The 22,784-nt window shown below is 42.1% G+C and overlaps 1 protein-coding gene across 3 annotated transcripts; it reads right to left on the bottom strand.

Moving 5' to 3' along the window:
- Positions 1-1,273: 1,273 nt before the first annotated feature.
- Positions 1,274-21,553, bottom strand: LAMP1 (lysosomal associated membrane protein 1). 3 transcript variants are annotated; one of them, XM_068926525.1, is made up of 9 exons: positions 21,231-21,553; positions 11,850-11,965; positions 10,238-10,451; positions 9,967-10,128; positions 5,951-6,165; positions 4,367-4,489; positions 3,304-3,373; positions 2,968-3,138; positions 1,274-2,289 (listed from the first exon to the last, which is right to left on the bottom strand). In XM_068926525.1, the coding sequence occupies exons 1-9, from the start codon at positions 21,271-21,273 to the stop codon at positions 2,150-2,152; spliced, it is 1,254 nt and encodes a 417-aa protein (XP_068782626.1). In that variant the 5' UTR covers positions 21,274-21,553; the 3' UTR covers positions 1,274-2,149. The 3 variants fall into 3 exon arrangements, with proteins under 3 accessions (XP_068782626.1, XP_068782633.1, XP_068782644.1); XM_068926532.1 differs by having other exon boundaries at positions 21,226-21,502; XM_068926543.1 differs by lacking the exon at positions 21,231-21,553 and adding an exon at positions 20,762-20,986.
- Between the last annotated feature and the right edge of the window lie 1,231 nt (positions 21,554-22,784).

Below are 22,784 nucleotides of genomic sequence, written 5' to 3' on the forward strand. Positions count from 1 at the left end.
AGTTTCTTGGACTCCAGAAGGCTGTTCTTCAGATGAAATGGAGCACTCTTCCTAATCAAGACACTAGACTATTAGACAGGTTGCACATGGTCAAAGACTTGAGAAATACTTTTTTTTTTTTCCCCTCCCCAGGTACAGTCCACTAAGTGTGACTTTAGGGGGATAAACTGCACCCTGCAAGGGCATAAGACTGTAAACATGGTTCTAGACAAACAGATGTACATACCGGTGTTCAAGAGATGGGATTAAAAGGTGTTGTGCAGGTCTGTCCTAGGCCAATACATCATGCAGGGCTGCACATCACAGAAGACTCTCTTCATTCCCTCCATAAGAAATGGAGGAATCTCCTTTTAGAGTAGTACTAGCCGTTCACCCATACAGTATTGGACTATTCTATCCTTTACACCAAATACTTTCTACCCGAGTACGGAATTTTAAGGACATGAGCACTTGCTGACATGGCAAAAGTGCAGTACTGCTAGGAAATGTTAGTTTTTGCATCAACAATGAAATGCACAGTTTCTCCTGCCTTGAAGGTACCTGGGCAGATGGTCTGCAGTGTTGCAGCCTTACTGCAGTGTGTTCAGTTCTCGCCGCTGGGAAAATGGTGTTCAGTGCAAAGTATTTTAGTGTAGCTTGGTTGCTGCCCTGTTTAAGGAAGCTAGTATTGCTAACATTGAAGCATTACTGCAGGAGGCTGGGAAGCTTTAAGGCATAGGTTCAGTCCAGGACACACATTACAACACGCACCTCTCTGCTGAGGTCTAGACATTTCCTACTTTGTGGTAAGACTCTGACTTCACAGGAAGACAACAGTGGTACCCAATGTCATCTACACAGTCCTTATATTGATTATCTCAGTACTTTTGGAAAGTGATGCTTAGCAGGACGGACCAACATAGTGATGTTTCTCAGCAAGCTGCAATTAAATGTCAGAGTAAGATCTCAAGTTATTGACGCGGAGAAGCAGCTTTACCTGTTCCCAGGCAGAAAATAAAACACACTCATACAAAAACACCCCACTCAACCCACTGTTCTGGAGACATACAGAGTTAAGCCTCAGGTAACCTTCAATTAACCTTCGTGCTGTGCAGAGAGAAGAAAAATGAAACACTAGTTTAACACAGTCTCAAATTAAAGACTGTTTGAAGCTTCAGAAACAGAGCCAAGCCAAGACATTAGCACTTATCAAATGACTACTCAAGTCTCTTTCTAAAAAACAAACAAAAAAAAAGAAACAAAAAAAACAAAAAAACACAGAGATATTAAGACATACAGAAAAAAGTGTCTTTATTAGCATTGTTACAGGCAATGCATACATAAGAACTGATCCTTAAAGTGTACAACCCCCAGCCAAGTTTAAAGCAAGAGAATCAGCAGATTGAGATCTATATTGTACACATGTGCAGTAACAGGATCTCTCTGGACCTTCCAACAGAAGAGACTGAAATCACTTTACAAAAAAATGTAAATAAAAATAACACCCATTTTAAAAAAGTATCAGCTCCTAACAAGCTGTCATAGCATCAAAAATATCAAACAGGGGAGTTGTCCAATCATAAAGAGTTCCTATAAGGTTTGAGTATTGCGTTGTTCACACCCTGCATATGCCAGGCATTGTGTTTAAAGCTTAGTAAAAAAATGCACACCTAAGAGACAAGGTGGAGTTTAGACTTCAAATTTCAATTTTGTCAGTTGTTACTAAATTTCTTTTAAATACACTATCAGTATAATTTAACTCATGACTGGGTGGCAGCAGTATCAAGAATGAAATTTTTCCCTTTGTTAAGAATTTTGAGGTTGAGTCAATGTGTATTAGCAACATCCCTGTCTGGAATCTTTAGCTGACATTACCTTATGCCAATTCCAAAAAAAGCACCCTTAAAAACTTTTAGCTTGTTTCTAAGTGGGTAAATATTTGAACTAGTTAGCAAAATTAAACACCAAAATTTTCGGTTATTTTTGTGCATAGTTAAATGCTGCAAGATGATTCCACATTTAATAAAGCAAATTTTGAGAAGAAGCAATTTGCAAGAAAAGGTGTTTCCTTACAATATCAATCTTAGCTCAGGGGAAATGTTACTTTTTTTCTGCTTCTTGCAATTGCTTTTTTTTTTTTTTTATCTACACTGGATTTGAGTGCAACTCATTAAATTGTTTGGTATCCAGCATGGCTCCTCTTTCTGCCAATCAAGTAAGCAATCAAGACGATCAGAACAAGACCAGCAAGGGCTGCACCAACTATTATTGGGATCAACATATTATTTTCATCCAGTTGACATTCTTCCACTGAAGAGAGAAGAAAATTCAATTAGGCGCTAGTCCACCAACAGAGGGGTACATCCATAATCTCAAGTTTCCATTCTCACCACATAGATAACAACTGGCTTGAGTTAACTTCTAGCTTAGCTTGCCAAGAACCAAAAGAAAAGAGGGTTCAGTAACTATGATCATTCAGGATCAAGTCTTTCCAGTACTATTTGCTGCATGCACAGCGTAGAGGTTTATAATTGTTTCCTTCAAGTGTGATTACTGTTGCTATGCACAAAGTTTAGGTGTTGTAAATACATCCAAGCAGACCCCTCCCTTCAGCCTTTTTGCTTTAACCCCAGTCACAAAGGAGAATGTAAACTAAAGCAGTTGGGAGTTTCCCAGATCTTTGCCCCTGCAATACAACTGCCTGTGAAGAATTCGGAGGAAAAGTTAATGCTCTTCCTTAACTCTTCTCCAGATTAAGTTTTACTTATTTGAAAGCTTCTTTTTACATACTTCTTGTACTAACTTCAACTCAGACATCTTATCAACCCCTACAACATCTGTAACACGGCATATGCAGAGACAAAGCATAGCACCTAAGAGCTGACTTTGACTGCAGAATAAAATAAAATTCTAATTAGAATATTGCATGTTTGTCTCAAGGTGTAATTTGCAAATCTTTGGTATCGTTTACAGATGTAAACCTCTTACCTGCCCCAAATTTGTCTCCATCAATCTTGAAAACCTGTATCTGAACGTTAAATACGTTGACAAGGGCTTTGTCCGAGACCCAGAGATTCTCCTCTGCGCTGCACTTATAGGAGTTGCCTACTGAAGCTCTCAGCTCGCTCATGCTGTTGTTAGATGCTTCAAATTTTGGAACTGTGCAAAAGAAGTCCTATTACAGAATCCTGAAGAACAAGCGCTGCAAGCTCACAGAGCTTAAAATGAAAGACAATCATCCCCAACATTCATCCCCTTTAATGCAGGCAGCCCATAAAATTTATTTTAAAAGTAATCTGAAGTAAAATTCTGAAGAGACCCTACCTTTTGCTTCAGAAGGCAGAGTCGTGCTCACATTCACACCTTGCAGAAAGAATTTTTCAGTAGTTGCATTCTTTAAAAGAAAGATCAGTGCTTTGTCATTTAACCTACTGATATACAACATAAGCTGCTAAGATTAGGTTTCAATTCTGCATGCAGTTAGAGAAAGGTTTTCAAAGCACAGTCTTTAATTGAAATGCTAGCATTCCAAGGAAGAGCTTAGTCTATTACCTTTAAAGACAAAGGTAATAGAAAGTATCTACCTTAGAGAAGGTTGCGGGGGGGGGGGGGGGGGGTGTAGGAAGGGGGACTGTTGCTATTAGACTGCTGAGCTGACCTCCACATTAAAGCCAGTCTCAGATAACCAGATGGTGTAATGACCTCAGCGGTGCTAAAGGTACAGCTTTAAAGCAGCTAGGTACCACATAATTAGAGATGCAGAGAACCATTTAATAGTGACAGGTCAAGGTGATCATGTCTGATTAATCCACTGTGTATTAAAAGCAGCATGAAGTTCTCTGACAAGCATAGTGGAATCGGTCCTCAACAGTACACAGCTGCTAACGCAGCACTGGGACAGGGCTGTTGGAAACGGGAGCCCAGCCACTGTAGACCGTAAAACAAGCACACCTGTGCACTCTTATGCTATATACAGAACATTAATGAGGATTTAAATCCAATTCCAGACTTCTACCATTAGATGAGACACCTATTTGTCATGGGCTACATTCCTCTGCTTAAGCAGAATCGTTCCCACTTTGGATAAAAAGCTTTGAAGAGTGAGCAATGCAATCGCTTAAAGCGATTCCCTTTGATTCAACTTATCAGAAATTCCCATTGCAGACAAAAAAAAAGTATATGTGTACATATATATTTTTTCCTTCCTCCTGCTTACTCAAATATTAAAACCTCTAACAACCCCCCCCCCCCCCGTTTAAAGTATTGAAACAAAGCAATTATTCTCCCCTCCTCTGTAGCTGCATCTCTTGCTCTTGGACTCGCCCCGATTAACTTCCCCACATCAGAAGTACTGCAGATCCTACGTGCTTTGTCTAGAGATTCTTACCAATGCAAAGTGGAAGATAAGTTTTGTTTTCTCAAAAGTCAAATTCAAGAAGGCAGAAATATTGCTGCACATCCCAGAAGAAGTTGTATTATGCGGTATGAAATTCAACACATCTAATCCAATCTATGAGAGAAGAGAATCAATTATGACATTGGCTGTCCTTCAAAAGACTAATATACCACTGCATGATCAGTCAGCTTTATTTTACTTGTACTCACATGCATACAACGCTGTATTTGCCCACCCATTTCAGACAAGTGGGCAGATACAGGCACAGGGTTATAGGTTGGTGTGAGCTGCACCAGAGGACCAGGATGGCACAGGGAACAGAGACCATCTTGGCATGCATAACCAAGCCTTCCTCAGCCCCAGCCCGCTGCAGCCAATAACTGGCTACTCTACCCACACCACACTGGCTGTTCCTAGAAACATAAGGAAGACACCAGTAACCACCACTGCCGAGGGTACAACAAGCTATAAAATCCTGCTTCAGCATAGTGGAGAAGCAATCATGAAAAATGCCTGTAATCACGATCATCATGCAAGTCACTTCAGTTTAATACGCTTTAGCTTTACCTACGGTACATAATTTCATACTGCACTGTGTCTGCATAGTGTCATGGGTTAAAGGTACTTGCAGAACAATCACCCAGAAAACACCGGCAGGTCTTAAGAGGTTAACTGACCCTCATGGGACTTAGGAAAAACTATTTACCACCCACCTCACTGGTCATTAGGTTAAAATCAGCTGTTCCAGCAGTGCTAGCGTGTCATGCTGCAGGAAGCCGCTTAGGGTACTTCGCACAATTAAGGAGGCTATTACACATTTCCCATCATAGCCAGCTAGTGTACAGCCAGACCTTAGTAATCAGTGCTCATTTGACCTCAGTCATCACGATATGCACACACCAGTGCCACACATGCCTCTCACTAGAGCACAGCATTAAGCAATTAAATCCTCCTCAGATCTACCCTCCTCACATCCGGTCCATTATAACCAGACCCTGCATAAACTACAGAAAAGAAGCCATAGTTGCATTCACCTGCAGTTGTCCTGCTGACCTCAGGTCAAGCCCCAGAATAGGAGAAAAGCTTGCATCCAAAGGTCCATATAATAGAAAGCCTGCAAGTTTTTTCAGTTTCCTGCTGAGGGCCTACTTGCATCAACAGTACAAGGAAACAACCTACACTGGGGCTACATTTTTGTTTTCAAGCACATACTTAAATACAGGAATTGGTACTGAGGTAACAATTTAAAGCCCGTGTGGATGGCATCTGATACAGAATCGCCACTACTCATATTTTGAGAGTTCTACTGCTTCTTGAATAGTCAAATATATTTACTGCGTTCAATAGGCAAGTTTAGTACTCTTACTGAATAAAAACAACTTTAACAACAACTTGCAGCGCAACAGAACTGTGTCTGAATATTCACTAACCTAATCCAAGTGAAACAATTTAAATAGAGCACAACGGATGAACACTATGAAGATTCAGGATTTTATTGAAGTTTGTCTGCAATAATTTAGCAAGCTTTCCCCAAAGAAGAAATGTGAAGGTTTCAAAGAAAGAAAAAAAATATACCTTTTCATCTTTCTTTAGATAGGTGACATTAAGCTGCAGCCCCATGGAGGCAAGCACACAGGTTCCATTTGCACCAGTCACGTTGTATTTACCAACAGCAGGATTTTGTGGCAACGCAGTTGGTGCTGGACTAGTTGTTGGAACCTGGCTAGTAGTCTGTCTAGGAGTTGTAGTCATTACAGTAGTGGAGACCATGTCTTCAGCACATTCTGTTTCTGGGGAGAAAGGAATACAATCACCAAACAAAATGGAATTACACAATAATCTACCTTTTTTTTTAAACCCTGAAGGGGAAGGAGGATGCAATTTTAAGTAGCTTCTAATAGAAAATACTAAGAAACACAATTGTAAAGCATTAGCTAAGATCTTGTTAAACTGTTTTTTTTTCCTATAGGAAACTCTTAAAAATCTAACTTAAGAAAATGACACTTCTGCTGTTATTTACAGAAATTCATGCAGACCAGATCTGCTTTTCAGTTGCTGCCATTTTATTTCTCCAAGAAATCAGAACAAGCATAATACTGCTACGCTGTCAGAGCCACAGCCTTCCTGCTCTAGGTCCACGGCAAGGCTCAAATGACTACCCCTTACAACTTCTGGGTGCTTGTGTGCTAGAAGTAGAAGGACAGTTCTTGGGCCCACTATGAAAAGCAGTCCCTCAGGAGATGTGCTGTTCTAGTTCCCTCCCCTTCCACCCAGTACCCTTCCAGTTTGCAGTGATCCTATTTTCATTACTTTGGCAACACCTGAAGGAATATTAAAATACTACTGGACCTTCTCAAGTCCTCATAGCAGTGCTATGGCTCTTCCATCCTTAACAATGTTATCCTAAGACACTCCTTTTGCTGGCAAGTGTTCCAAAAATACCCTTTCCTTTGGAGTCTCACGTCCATTCTCCTTGCAGTCCTGCATTAGTAGCCCTCTTCCATACTAACCATCTGACATTAAAAGTGAAGATTTTAGTGAAGATTCAGACTGCCTTCTCTTTTCAGCCACTGCAGCACCAGCTTCCAAGGCAGTAGGAGAGGAACAACAGTGGCTTTGACTTAACTTGCCGAAATAGTCAGAACGCCCAGCAGCAAGACCTTAACTCATTCTGGGACCTGAGAAGGCGCCTGCATTGAATGCCCAAGCCAAAAATCAAAGGACACAGCAAAGACATTACTATAGTACAAGCTTCCAAGTTCCTAGTCAAGGTCACAACCCTGTTTCAGGGATAACATCTTACAGCATTATAAGGATGACAGGAACTGCAGCAGCACTATAAACTGTTTCGGCTCAGACTGAAAGAGCTTACTGCTAAGATTTAAAGCAAAACACTCCTTGCAGATACTTCACATATGATGTATAGTCTCTGTACTCAAAAACAGCAACTTAGCTTTAGACTAAGAGTCAGAAAGAGGAATTCTACTTTAAAGGCAGGGCAATAACACCTTCTGAACACATATAGACTCCAACATAGCACACTTTCCTATTTCATCTCCATTCCTGGAAGGTGGAGGAGCAGAAGCAAGGGATATGAATGATGACGGGACGGAAGGGAGAGGGAAGGGAGAGTGGCCCCTTCTTTTGTGGACTTTAAATAGACACCAGTTAGGCCTCAAAGTGATAATTTCCTAACAAATAAATCAGTCAGCCACATTACTTGGTACTTCAGAGCAGAATTCTCCTTCATCTATAAGGGCTCAACATACAGAGCCTGTTACTAAAGTTGGCAGAGATGGAAAAAGACCAATCTCACTTAAAGTGGAAGTTCGTCCTAGGTGGAGTCTCGATACAGTATTTTTACTGAACTAATTTACAACATAGCTCCTAGTAACTCTTCAGTACAGATCTGGAGACAAGATGAATTATTCTTAGGTCTTTTTCTGACAGTTAAGGAAAGCAGCTGACATTACCAACAGATAAAACCGCAGTCTCCTTTTCTGCAGAGCTGCAGATAATCACTACAATAAAAACCTCATTCACTAACTTCTGGTTACACCATCAGAAGTTACCATTACCCGTGATGCACAGATGCACTGATGCACAGATGACTGTTCTTGTCTTCAATGAGCACTGGCCAGCTCACCAGCAGAAATATACTCTAATGAAGGAGCTGCACAGAAAAAGAAGTTAAGGGAGAATTCCAGATCTAAAGTTTATCAGTCCCTGCCAAAAGGGAAGAGTAAGTCTAAAGCCTACGAGAAGAGCGGAAAGAAGGCACTGTTCTGGGAAGAATGCTGCTGTCAAGAAGTACGAGGATAAAAGACACAAAAAGGATAAAGCAAAGATTCTTAAGCTACTTGAAGAAAAAGAGTAAGAAAAAAAAAAGTAGATAGCTCATTGTGCAGTAGGATTAAAAAGGCGGGTGCAGTCCCAAGATGATAATAAAATAAAAGATAATAATAAAAATCAAAGGAAGATGTTAATAGAAAAAACAGCATGGCAGTATGGACAACAGAAATGTGGAAATGAAAACAAAGCAAAGGCCTTGAACTTAGACCAAACAGCATCCATCCCAGGATCATATGAAGTCGTGTCTTTTGTTGAGGGTTTTCATAGTTTCATCAAGATACAGCAATACCATAGGAAGAAAAGCCACCGTGAGGAAGTGACCCTGGGAACGTAAGACATTCTAGATGAAAATGAAGAGAATGAAGGAAGTGGGAACAGAAAGTTAGACAAATGCTGACGAACTTTTGTTGCGTAAGATAACAGAAGTTAACACCCTCCCACAACAATGCAAAACTGATTTTTTTTTTTTAACCAAAAGAACGTGCAAGACCAGGTAATAAGTGGCATTGAAAGGAAAAGTACTAGATAGTAAGGAGATTTCAGTGAAATTTTGGAGGTTAAAAACCATTTTTTCCCCACGAATGGTCTCGATACAAGATTAAGGTTTACGTTGAAGCTTGCTGATAATGGAGTTGAATTAAGACAAAGAAAAAGGGAATATTTTGAGGACTGAGTAATAGAAACCAGATTTTTTTTTAATGGTAAATTAGGGTCTACATTTTTCTGTACATTGTAGTACACTGAATGGAAAAGACTGACCAAAAAATTCACATAGAAATCTGAGCCAGTAGCGTGAGGCACCATAAAAAGCCAACTCCAGGTTTATGATGCATCACACAAGGTATTTCTTCGAGAGATGGGACAAAGTAGAGATACCACTGCAGAAGGCATTTTTTTCAATGAATCATACATCACCACTGATCTATTAGTCATAGGACTGACTTCAATTCAGCATATGCATGGATAAGATCATAAAGTTCAACATCTCCCTCAGAAGATGGAAGACTTCTTATTCAGCCCAACAAAATTAAGGCAAAGACTAACTACTGCCTGGAGTTCTATGGGTAAGCAAGCAGGAGGAAGAGCCAAATAAACCGAACAATGTTGCCACAAAAGCAAATAGCACGAACTCACTCGTGGAAATAGTCTGTCGTCTTAGCATTATAGCAGTGAAATTCTGAGATGCTTTGTCAGGATAAAAATCATTTTGTGATTGAAGCTGATAGAGAAGGAACATCATTTCTTAGAGCTTTTATAAAACTTCCTGTACCAAGATGCATGCATCTACTCCTTACAGGCCAGTTCCTCCATTGTCCCCCATTATATTACCAACTCTCCCCAGAGCACAGAGAAACTAGTTTAAACTGCTGTGGGAGAAGCGTACTTTTAAGTGACCGGACCCACCTCAAACTAGGATTTTGGCCTTGTGCCTAGTCGACCTACTGCAGCACATGTTTAAACCCATAAATACTCATGAACAGAAGGAACGGTCCATAATGCTGTATAAAACCCGTAGGAACACGGCGCAGTATCGTCCAGTCATGGATGCTGACACCCCTACAGAAAAAACCTGAAGCGACTCCATTAACAATTTCAACAGACACCACTGCACAGCTATTAGAGCTTCAGATCCAGTCTGTACCTACCTAGATAGGATTAGTCAGGACTTTAAAAAAAATAACATATCCTTGGAAGTGATATTGGCTTACCAAGTACATTTTTTGCCACAAGATACCTACTATTTGTACTGATAGTGCCATTTGCAACATAGGCTTCCAAAGTAACATTGCTAAAAGTGATGTTCACATTCTTCATATTGAAGTGCTTGGAGCTGACGCATCTGTATTTCGTGCCCATATCTGCCCGAATATCAGATTTATGAGATACTTTCATCACTTTTCCTGCAAGAAGATTACATTGCATTAGAACATAAACAGTATTTACAGAAACAAGCCAGTACTCCATCTGGAAGGGTTACACAATGGAAAGAACAGGAAGTTTTCATTTTACCTTCAGTTGAATTATGGAATAAAGTTTTATCTGACAGATTGTAGTGGAAAATTAACTCTTCAACTTGGTACTGGTTTGCACTCTTCATGAAATTCAGGCTTAACGAATGTCCTGCTCCAAAACCCAATGCCAGAATGGGTTGAGATGTGTTACGTTTACCACATGTGCTTCGTTGCAGTACTGTGGCATTTTGTGGAAGAAAAAAGTTTGCAACCTGAGGGGTACAAAACAAAACATATAAATGGGATAATATAAGAGCCTTTCCTTACTGCTTTTCAAATAGCCTATGCAGCTGCTATAAAACAGCCAACAATCACATAGCCTGTCAGCTGTCTATTTATATACATGTATCCACTCTCCCAACAAATAGCATGATACCGGTGCTCAGATTTCTAAAGACCTTGCTCCCTGTGAAATTTGAGGAAAAAACAGTGCCTACCTGCAGCACGGCTTAGACCTTGCTCCCTTAAAATAACACTAAGAATTTGCATGGGCATCTGTACTACGTGAACCAAATCTGGCAAACTCTGAATACAGGTGAAAAATGAGAGAATTTAATCTTTTTTTTCTTGTGGTAAGATTGAGTAAGCAGAACAGAAGCACACAGTACAGTCTGCATAGTTTGGCTATAGATCTTTAAGTTCATTATATATTGACCAGTAACTCAGTATCTGAAGACAAACACAACGTTTACTGGAAAGTTTGAGCTCATAGTTTACTAGGAATAGGCAAAGCCACGTTATAAAAGCAGACACCTCTGAATGTAAACTTGTATAGCAGTATCAGCAGGATTTGAGACCATCAGCACTGAAGTGGACTGTGCAATATAGCTCCCAGCTCAAAGAAATCCCATGTCACAGATGTAGCAGTAGCAAAGCAACAGGATTTTTTCCTCTCTAATCTCACATTACGCTAATGGCTTGAAAAAAAAAAAAAAAGCAATTTCAACAACATTGGCTTACAACATGCACTTGCAATGAGATTATAAATAATCCAAGATTCCCATTCAGTAGTAGAGATACCAAAAAAATTAACAACTTGAAAAGCAGAGTATTTGGAAATAAAAATTCTTACATATTCTTATTCCTTAAGAGAATTTGCTATTATATTGACTTTTGCTGTTAATGCTGAACAATCTGTATGTGTTATACTGCTCTGTAAACACATTGAACTATGTGGAGACTCGCATAAGAGAGCCACAGATTTCAGAGAAGTTCAAAAGCTACCTACCAATAGCCATTTAATTTCAGGTTTAGTCCACATAAGTAATCGCAATGATCAAATTCACCTAAAGGAGACTGGTAACATTTTTTTTTTTCCTCCACGGTCCCAATAAAAGCCACGTCAACTACCAATGGCACTTGCAAGGCATTTCAGTTGCAAAAGAACTTTCACGCATTTATTATTTGTGATGGTTCCAGGCAGTCTTAGTCCTGTTGCTTAATTAGAGGAAGTATCAGTTCCTTGAAGCACCTTGACTGAAAAGGAGGATTGTTTATGGAAGCCGTTTTTCAGGCTTAAATATTTGTTCACAATTTCAGTTGCGCACTTGCAATACCACCACATATTTTTAAATACAAGTTAGAGGTAAGCAGTGAGCTACTCCCCTCACCTCTTTTTGCCCATTGCTGTTGTATTCCACTGAGAAGGCCACTGTCAGATCAGCCATTATGCAGATATTACCTCTTGAATCTTTCACATCAAATGAAGAGGAAGCCTGTAAAAAGCCTGTTAAGAGTGGCAAGTAGTTAAGTTCGTATCATATAAGTTTTTATTTTAGATCCCAAGCAGAGAGATAAGTATGTACAACACAGGTTTAGGATGTAGTCACAAAATGTTAACAGCTGAATTTGGAAACTTGGGTAAGTCTATACTAGCCTCAACATCACTATCAAAAGAAGGTTAACATCTACTAGTGTCTAAAAGACAAAACCACCCAAACTAAAGCTATTGAGACGCTTGTTATTTAGAGAATAAGAAAAACTTGTAACAAATATATTGGTCACACTGTTCAAGGCAACTGCTCAGGGTTCACACACTAGAGAGCAAATACTTTGCAAACTTCAGACAAAACTGACTTAGTGTATTTGATCCTGCCTATGACACTCAGTCTTCCCCTCGCAGCATACCATGCAGCCTTCATTCCCGCTGTACCAGGGCACTCAGCTGCACGTGCACTGAATGCAGCATTTAGGCAGCTTGCGTTGGCTGCAGATGTTTCGGAAACACTGCCAAAAACAGGGTGGCAGAGTGAGCCATCCTTGCAAGGAGAACTTCTCTTTACTTGTCATCGTGCTTTCCACACTTGAGGGGAACGTGGGGGCCAAGACCTCGACACAGGCTGAGGTTACTTCTTCCTGATCAGTTTTAACCCAAAAGCATTGTTTCCCCCACATACACGCTCACTTCCTCCAGCCTCGGTGCGCAAAGCACTAATGCGACTGACCACACTGCACAAGTGCTAGTACTGACTTAGCCCGGTAAGAACAGGAGGCTAGAGGAGGACAGGATCTTCCCTTCTGTTAGCAGTATGGATGTAGCTCAGCTTACACTGATAATGAAACTTGAGTATTATGCCTTCATCTGAAATAAGAGCTAACTGGACAGCGTTCAGGTATCTGGATTCATACCGCGATGCTCACATTTCTTTCACAGCATTTTCTTTATTTGTCTGCTAATGGTCTTTGTTACAATGCACAGACACCTGAAGCAAATCTCGCTGCAAAAAGCTACACTATTCTTATGCTACCACTTGCATTTGCAACAACCTCAGTCTTGCAGAAAATCTGAAAAAGCAGCTGCAAGACAAACCACTCAATTTATCTCAAACAAATAAGCTGTAAGAGTCAAGCATGCTAATCCATTCAACTGCTGATACAGCACAAAGACCCAGCTGAAAGACTTATTATCTAACTTTTCCCCAAAGAGGTTTTTAAAAAGTGTAAAAGTGTAAAACTTTTTGCTACAAAACTACAGCACACACTAGTGGATTACAGTCATTCTTAGGAAAAATCGGACTTCTGCGAGCAGGACTTAGGTAGTTGGCACTGCAGCTGTAGGAACACGCTGGAAACAATTTCTCTGGCACTCAGCAAGCGTTTAGGACTTTGTCCTGACAAGAGAAATATATCCTCCCCCAGCACCAAAGGTGACCACAACTTAAACTCAAATTCATACACTTTATCTTGTTGTTTAAACAGTCTAGACTCAAAACCAAAGATAGACATGAAAAGAAATTGCTTAAGAATGAATAGCATAGAAAAAGGATTATTTCAATGCAAAACTGTCTCACCTCAGCCTTTATGTCAAGCTTATACCACTCATGAAAGTACATGTATTCATAAGGAAAACCTTATCCACTGCAATCCAGTGCAGCACTAGAAATCACTGAAGCTCTTCCATACAGAAGTTTCAATTTGCAATGTTTTCTTCAAGTTGAATTCACATTTGAAACTTATTTACATTTTACCTAAGCACTTGTTTTCTCAAGAACAGACCTGCTTATACTTTCTTGATTTCTAGCACTGCATAGAGTAGAGGCAGGTAATAACAGTCCACAGCTGTTCGAACTAACATTACCACTGAAAAATACTACAGGATCAAAATCTTCAGTATGCTTGCAGACTCCCTGGTTTGACAGCTATTAAAAAAAAGCTTGGTGATTTTAGAGCTAAGAACAAACAAAGCAGTAATAGGCAGTAAAAGAATGAAAGAAGCTGGAGGAAAAAACGGTTTTGAAGACGAATGCAGGGCAAAGATGAGACTGCTAAACAGTACGAAGACAATATCGCAGACTTAAAAGAAAACACTCAAGGCCTGTCTATTACAGATGATTCAAGAGGAAAAAAAAAGGGGGGGGGAGAGGAAGATGCGAGGGTACCAAAGGGAAGACAGATTCTGAGAACGAAGAGCAGACAAATCACCCTCAGCAACTCTAAGTAAAAAAAGAATAAGGCGTCCAAATAAACAGCAGCCTATACTAGACTTTTGCAATGTTAAGTTCACACCGTGATAGGAAACCAGACTTTGCTAGTGTGAAACAAACCCTCCAAAATCCCACTGCTTCTTAAGAAGTGCTAAGCAGCTGCTAGATTGATGATGAGTGTCAGAGTGATGAGGCAGAGGCATTGAGCACGAGACATCGAGCTGTCCCTGATGAAGTGGCAAAAGAGGGCTGTTTCACTGTGAATAAGCTGACATTCACGAGGACAGCGGTCAGAGCAAGTGCTGTGCTGGCAACATACTCCACTCCCATGCTCTTGGGGGCAGGGATGGACAGTAATGCAGACAGGAATGAGTGATACATAAGGGACACAGGAGAAAAGAAAAATTAGCAAAAAAACTTCAAGGACAAATCAAGACTTGGAAGGAAAGAAGTTCCTCCCTACTTTTTACCCTGTCCACTTTGAGGCAGAACAGCAGCTCACTGGGTTTGGCAGGAAAGCAGCTGTTGAGTTTGCAAAAGCAATTTCAGTGTCAACTAGCGCTTAATGCGTGAATCATCCACCAGCCCACAAATAGTAAGAGCCTACAGTCAAAATATGAAGAATCCAGAAAAGTAAGCTTCTGAATCAATCTGCTCTAGGAATACTTCTAATTAAGTTACATAAAGTAATGCTCAATTTTAACAGGATGTATCATTAACAAACAGTGCAGGTTGAGAACATCGCTTGTACTTCTGATAACAATATTGTTCTTCACTGCTTAAAACAATAGCTAATACAACCTCCAGTCTCTTAGCTTTGCATTTTAAATGCTCTTCCTAGTAAGCTGCAGGATCCTATGTGACAACTACCTGCTTCATAGCAAGTGCAGTACTCTGGATTTACATAGTTGAACAGTTCCTAGACTTTCCAAATGCCAAAGTTTGAGATGTTCATTTTTTGTTCTGCTGGAAATACTGTGCGTGGATACTTAGGAATCAAACATGTACTAGCATCACAAAAACCTCACTTAGCTCAGGTATTTCCTTTGTACTTCAATAGATTCCTTTAACAGAGCTACTTTCACATATGATCTTCAATTGAATGTATAGTTATAATGAATTAAAAGACAATAAGATAATCTCTCCCTTTAAAGTTCATTTCTTAAATTTTATCTTGCCATGCAAGAAAAACTGTAGGTAGAACTAACTGCTTAAGGAATAGCTAGGTTCATTACTTCAATTACTTCATTATTTAACATACTTATATCAAAAACATAATACATCGAAATAAAATAAGCAAGTCAAAGAAAAAGACCTCCTTTGCCATATAACAACTTATCTGAAACCTTTTACCACACAGCATTAAATTTGCTTTCAACTGAAAAATACAATGCTAGCAAAACAGTCTAGCACATTTGAACAATCTAAACCGGAGCCTTGTTCCGGTTGAATATGGTTTTCTCAGAATGCCAGAATTCCCCACTCTTCTTGACCTCAAAGACACTCCCAGGTCTCAAACCTTTTATTATTTAAATTCTATTAATTAAGCCTATCTACCTTCAGGTCACTCTTGCAGGATGGAAAATGGTCTATTAGCTGAGGAGGAAATTGATATTTGTTGTGTTCTAAATATAGATATATATTAAAGCATATAACAGATATAAAAGCATATATTAATACAATTGCTTACATTTGCTGCTTAGCAAAGAGGACTTCAGTCACAATCATTAATGATTTACTTTATTTCCAAGTTTTATTAGAAACGTGGAACACTAAGGATCTCAAACAAAAGCTACTTCTATATGATTTGGAATGTTGTTACTATATTCATTTTCCCCACATAAATAAAAATCTCCTTCAGTACTTTTCTACCTTCCTCTTGGAAGAAGGGACAGCAAGCCATCTGAATCTAGCTGGACACAAAGTTCACAGCATAAGTAGTGCAACTGATAAAGGTACCTTATGGGTCGGACTATTTGCAGGTACACTGAATAACTACGTTAAAGAAGAAAACCACGGCTACAGTGTAGTCTAGCCAAAGGCCCCCTCAAATACCTGGACAGTGGTTCAGAACATCACATCCACAAGCCAGTCATATACCCTAAAGTCTCTGCTTAGCTACAGCCTAGCCCACAATTACCATCCAATACTCTGAAGCTAAGAGATGCTTATTAACAGACTCCAACACCACACAACTACTCTGCATCTAAACTACCGAAGCTAGTATTTTAATATTGCCGTGCGCCTTGGCCTAGGTGTTTTTTGGACTGTTAGGGCATACACAGTGAATACTGCTATCTATATGGCATTGATCCAAGGAGGTAAGAAATCATGATTCTGATCTAAACAAGGTTTATTTTTCATAGCACACATGAAGCAAAACGTCCAGTAATTTACTCATTCTGATGGTTCCAGAGAACCCTGTCATCTGACTGCCATTTTTGTGAATAAATCAGCGACTTCAGTGTTTTAGGCTCTTAAATTTTTGCCAGAGATGGGGAAGGAGAGCCCCCTGAGGAGGAATCAATTCCCTGTCCTCTAATCACTTGTTTGCTAACATAAGTATCATTCCCAGAGAAACGCCTGGTACAAGTCCTTTCTTAGACGAGCACAGCAAGATCGCTTGCTTTGGATGCAGCATCTGCATACCTTGATAGTGCACAAAAAAAAAACATATATATATATATATGTATATTTTTTAAGATAAAACTTGCTATTTACTGACACTTGTGTTCTTAGGGAAAACAGTGAAAGCAGGAAAATCCCTTCACAGACTTTATGTTTGAACCACTTTGCTTGAGGCAAGACGACCTTCATAAAATGATGAGTTAGTGTTTCACCTGTCACCAATGGACTCAGGAGACTGAACAGAGGAGAACATCTGAAAAGCACGTGAGAAAGAAAGTTGGACTCACTTTGACTTCTGTCGGACATGCTTGGACACGAACAAAGTGGTAGAAAAGGGGGAACAGAGCTTTATACAGGGATGGACAAGCGTACTGCAGGGGAGAAGAAAAGAGAATCAACTGGACTTGTGCAGGTGTCTCATCATATAAAGTTCCACGTCCAGCCCTAGAAAATGCATCCTCGCCAAGTAACAGGGACAAATTCACACAGCCAGCTTCAGATTCCATTTCTAATATCATTAGTTTAAGTTAACGCAGTAAACATTTTGTATAGCTTACTTACAAAATCTGTTTTGCAATTCAAGTGTCCAGCAGAATGACCTCTGTCTTTATAAACACATTTATAAAGGTATAAAAGCATTATAAAGGAAAGGCTATTCAGCAGCTGTGATGTTACTGTTTGGCCAGAAAATAGCACAATTGCATCAAATTTAGTCACATGAAACTTCTTTATGGTTTACTCTCTAGAAGAAGGAAGTCCTGGGATAGCTCTACAGCAACTGATGACATGAGTCTACGGGGAGCTTCTGAATTAGCACCTCTAAACTTTCTTCAGCATCCACTCAAGCTCATTTTGCACGTGCTCAGGTAATTGCAGCTGCACCACAGCACACAGCTAACACATCACTCAGGGTAACTGACAGGTGAAGACAACCTTTTGAGAAAGGCACACCGCCTTGCCAATTTGAAGAGGAAAGCCTCCTCAGAGGATAGCCAATTGGGAAAGAGATAATAAATCAACTGACCTGGTGTGCCACTCTCCTACTCCAATGACACGAGGGTAGCTCTCACTCCTATCAAGGAAAGCTAAGTCTTACTACTATTCCCATAACACTCAGCCTGCAAATTCTGTCTAGCCAGAAACTACAAACCACTAAAGGTTAACGCAGGAAAACTAAACGTATCAAAGGAGCAGTTAGACAAGTACCCCCACCGTACAGAGCTGGACCACATTTGAAACTGCACATTCTAGCATCAGGGCGCTACGAACGCTCTTACACGTGTAATCAAAGTAGCAGAAGTAGCGCTAACAGCCAGCAGTGCTGTCAAGTGACATAGAAGGCTAAGAAACAGTTACCCTTAACCTGAAAAGCAACAGCGGTTTGTCTTCAAGTCAGATAACACAACAAAGTAAACAGCTGAATGAGTCTACTGCCAAGTTTAATAGAATAAACAGCAAGAAATCAATGACAGCGCTAATCTTTCCCAAAGAATTTCCAAATAATCCTGTCTGACCCAAGAGGGGAAAGGCTAAACTACTGCAGTTAAGCGGAAACAAGAGGTGGAAGGTGTGCCTTTTAAGAATTAGAAATAAGTTTCACGGGTTTCTCAATGAAATACCCATCTTCTCCTTTCAGCAAGGCTCCCCCTCAACCCTAGAGTAAATTCTTCTACTTATCACCTACAACCGATTAGAAATCGTCCCATTCACCACAGAACAATCTAGAAATATGCTTCAGCAAAAATGAAGCTTGTAAATCAGTCCAAACAGGAACGCAGGGAGCATATCTCAACATCAGCATGTCAGGGAGCCTAAGGAGTTCTTACTCTGCAAGTAAGAAGCTGCTTTAGAAGTCAAAAAAGCTGCACAAGTCAAAGCTGAGTAGCTTATCACAGGATAACAGACTCAGAACTACAGTAGAAACGTTGAGACTCTGAACACACTCAAAGACACTATCAAGCAAAAACAATGTTCAGGGCAGCAGAAAGTAGCATTTGATAAAAGAATTTTTCAAGCATCGTGTAACGTACAAGCAGTTACACATCTATGAAAACGGCTCTATATCCTGTCTCAGATAGCTCCCTATAACTAGCATTCCCAATGTTAAGGAAAACATAAAACAATTATTCACGGGCTAGAATTTATTATTAAAGTTTCCCCTCAACTATCCCGGTAAGTTACTGATTTTGAGAACCATTTGTGCCTGTTATCAGGACTGCTCTAATCAGCACATCCAATGCAAGTACTGACTAGGGTTTGAAAGTCCTCTTCAGACCAGAGTTGTGCAACAGAAACACCTGGGTCGTGCGTCAACAACCCTGAAACAGCATCATGCTACCTTCTCAAACTCATTCTCCTCTCCCCAAGTCTCAGACACTTCATTTGTGCTTGACTCTAAACTCGGGTTTTTGGAAATGTTTTCTTTGACATATTTGTGTTTCAGCAGGGAAAACACACTATATTCAGGTGCAATCACACCCAAAGAGCGCAAGCAACTCTGCTGCGTTTGGCACACAAGGCAACTGACACTTCTAGTGCTCAACGGCAGAGTATGATCTTCCTTCGTATTTCAAAAGCAACAGCTAAGTCTGTGGGAAAAGTACTTCATCTCCCACTGCCCCTATTGCCAGTATTTATCACTGTATTACTTAAAATATTTGTATGAGCATTTGAAATTTGTGAGGAAATTCAGCAGGAAATACTTAACGCAGACACACAAAATACTCATCTCAGTGGCTTGCTGCTCACTGTGAATGAAAAACTGAAAGAGTAAGTAGGGCGTGGTGAACTATTCATGAAAAAAAAATCAGGCGCATATCAACGCATTGTCCCAAATTCAAAGCACTGCCAAACAATGCTTCCACATTTGACCCACCCAGTCAAATCCTAATGCTAATCCTTAAGTCTCCTGTGATCTTTGAATTATCATGATCAGCGCTCGCTCAAATGACTGCAGGGCTGCAACTGAACCGCAAATGAGCTGTAAAAACGTCCAAAGAATTCACCTCATATAAGGCCATTTTTCTCTCCCCCCAATCACCCCACATTATGGCACAAGATGGTGGAGGCTATCTATCCTCCATGGATAGGAGGAGATCTATCCTCCAGCGTCCGTTTGCACCAAATATTTCAAAATTATAGGACGAAGTTATGTAGAAAGATTAAGCTACACAACAAGACAGGTACAAGATCCTAATTGTTAGCAAATATATCTACTTTGTAATAAAACGCTCAGCACCATCAGAAGCCATACACTTTACAGGCCAGAAAGTGACAAAGCTAAATGCACAAGAATACGTTTGCAACTGCTGGGTAAGCAGAGGAAGACTACTACTGTCCCAAAAAGCACTACCTGTGGTACCACTGTAAAACTATGCAGCTTGCACTCAGAGTGCAAACAAGCAATTTTTAAGTCTTAGCTACATTATACAAGCCATATAAGGCGCTCCCAGTGTAACACCAGTTCAATGCCACTTAAATTACAGACTCCAACCCTAACAAGCAAGCTTGCTAACACTGTTAGTCACCACGCTAGCTAGATGAACGCGGAGCGAAGCCGGCAGCAGATGTGCGCGCTGCTCAGCGCCTCTCGTAATTTACAGCTTTCAAGGTTAGTAAGACGAGAGAAACCGAAGCGCCGTCACCAAAGATAAACAAACATATTTACTAGCCAAGAAATCTTAAGAGAGACGCGAAGGCTGCCATAAGCTCCAAAATCAGGGCAGACAATCCGTCTCCGCGGCTGCTTCATGCGGGGAAGCACTTGGCTAGCTTCTGAACGAGCCCCCTTGGCTGCCAAAGGCTCGTTTCAGAAGCGGGGCAGCGTCGCGCGAGGTGGCTTTCCGCGCGAGAAACCTACAGCAAGGCACTTATCAGCAAACGCGCAAGACACGCTTCCTCAAAAAAAAAAAAAACAAAAACAAAACACCCCAAACCAACGGTCCTGTCGCACTAACACCCTTCTCTCTCACCAGGGCAGCAGAGCGCAGATGTCACACGCAGGTTTTTTCACGCCAGAGGGGGAGGAAAGCCGCTGCCAAGGGGGGGGGGGGGCGCGGGGGGGCACCGCAAGCAACTGCGGAACACGCGCGCTCCCTCCGCGCCGCGCCGCCAGTCACCCCCCGCCCGCCCGGGCGCGGAGCGAAGCAGGACCAGGCCGCGGAGCACCCGCAGCTCCTCCGCGCCAGCCCCGAGCCGCGGGGGGCTGCCGGGCCCCCGCGGAGGCACGGCCGGCGCCGACCCGCTGCCCTCCGCGCCCCACTCGCGCGGCCTCCCGGCCCTCCGCGCTGGCGGATGGCCCCATCGCCGCCCCCCCCGCGCCGAGGCCGGAGCCGCCGCCGCCGCCGCGCACTGGCAGCGGCAGCCGGGCGGGCGGTGCCCGGTAAACCGGCGCGGCGCAACCTCTCCCTCCCCCCCCCCTCCGCGGCGGACCCACCTTACCGAGCAGGGCGGCCGCCGCGAGCAGCCCCCGCGCCCGAGCCATGGCGGGGGCGGAGGGTGGGGTGGGGAGGGGGGGGGACGAGGCGGCACCGGCGAGAGCGCGGAGACGGCGCGAAAGGCTGCAGCGGCGGCGGCAGCGGCGGCCCGGCTGGTCATATGACCTCTGACGTCACCGCCTCGCCCGGGCGCTGGCACGTGACCCGCCCGCGGAGCGAAGCGGAGACCCCGGCGTTTGGGGGAGGCAGCGAGGGGAAATCTCGCGAGAGCGGGGGGGGGAGGGGGGTTACGCGCCCTCCAACGGTCCCTCGCTCGCTCCCTCCCTCCCTGCCTGAGGCGGCGGGCGGTGGCAGTGACTGGGTGTTTACGCACACGCAAAATAATACCTATATAAACACAGTTGAGGGGGGGTGTATATGTGTAAGCACGTGGGGCAGTATGTATACCTAGATATATGCGCGCAAGCATATGTATATAATGCATGTGCTGAGTACGGTATATGCAGTGCGTATATCCATGTACAAACGAGCGTGTGAGGCATACAGTGTGTGTAGTATATGCACAGCACGTGCGTGGCTGCGCTGTGGTAACGCCGCACGTTACGCGTGCAGGTGGGGTTTGCGTAGGGCTCTGAGCTATACGTAGCCGTGTCCGCGGAGGCTGGTGCGCAGTTAACCGCGGGCGGTTGCACGTATAGGTGGTGCGAGCAGCTATACCATACCCATCACGCGGTTCAACCCCGCGTGCAACCCCAGCGGTGGCCCCAGGCTGCTCAGGGCCTTCCTGGTGCCCGTGCCTCACGCTGCCAGCCCCGGCGCCGGCCACCCGCCCGCAGCCCGGACGTGCGGAGATGGGCACTTGGTGGCTTGGGGACTTTCTGCAGACTGTCTCATCTCGGCTACTTTTGCCTGGTAAAAACTGATAAATGAGAACTGTGAAGAACCATCGAGGCCCAGGTTCACCCTAGCTAATTTTAGGCATTAGAATTTAGGCATTTTAGTTCCCAAGAGGGGAACGCAGTCAGTCCAGGCGTCCCTGGGTTAAAGGGGGAAGAGGGTGCTAGAGGAGGGTGAGCGGCACCTTTGGTTACAAATTAAACCCACCTAAATTCTGAATTTCTTCCAGAATACCTTTCTCGCCATGGAGTATAAAGACTGTCTAAGGTGAGTATAGTCATCTTGCCCAGGCTAAAACCAGTCCTAGCTGTATCAAATCACCAGAGGTTGAATAGTCTCAGTTACCTCTGAATTGATGCTTCTATGTATACCTGTGCGTATATATAATCCATGTATCTGTTTCAAGCTAGAAGAGGGATCACTAATGAGTTGTGGTCATACGTGTAAAATTGGGGCTGCATGGGCAAAAAGGTGTATGGGTAAAGCTATATAAAACAGCTTCTGATGTTGTTTGATATTTTTATATACAAGAATTTTAAGAAACCACTTTTTTTTGAGAAAACTAGAAAAGGTGAAGTTTGTCAGTATCAAAACTGTCAGCTGTTAACACAGAAAAGGAGATACAGAGCCCAGGACATTCGATCCTTTCTAATTCAATTCT

Source organism: Struthio camelus, chromosome 1 (genome assembly GCF_040807025.1).
Source record: "Struthio camelus isolate bStrCam1 chromosome 1, bStrCam1.hap1, whole genome shotgun sequence".
NCBI classification, from domain to species: domain Eukaryota; kingdom Metazoa; phylum Chordata; class Aves; order Struthioniformes; family Struthionidae; genus Struthio; species Struthio camelus.

Excerpts from the sequence above, each read along its gene's own strand:
- LAMP1 (XM_068926525.1), bottom strand. The coding sequence starts at position 21,273 with ATGGCTCGGGCGCGGGGGCTGCTCGCGGCGGCCGCCCTGCTCG. Across the intron at positions 10,129-10,237 it reads ATTCCATAATTCAACTGAAG|GAAAAGTGATGAAAGTATCT; the intron begins GTAAAATGAAAA and ends ATCTTCTTGCAG. Across the intron at positions 3,374-4,366 it reads TTATCTTCCACTTTGCATTG|AATGCAACTACTGAAAAATT; the intron begins GTAAGAATCTCT and ends TTTCTTTTAAAG.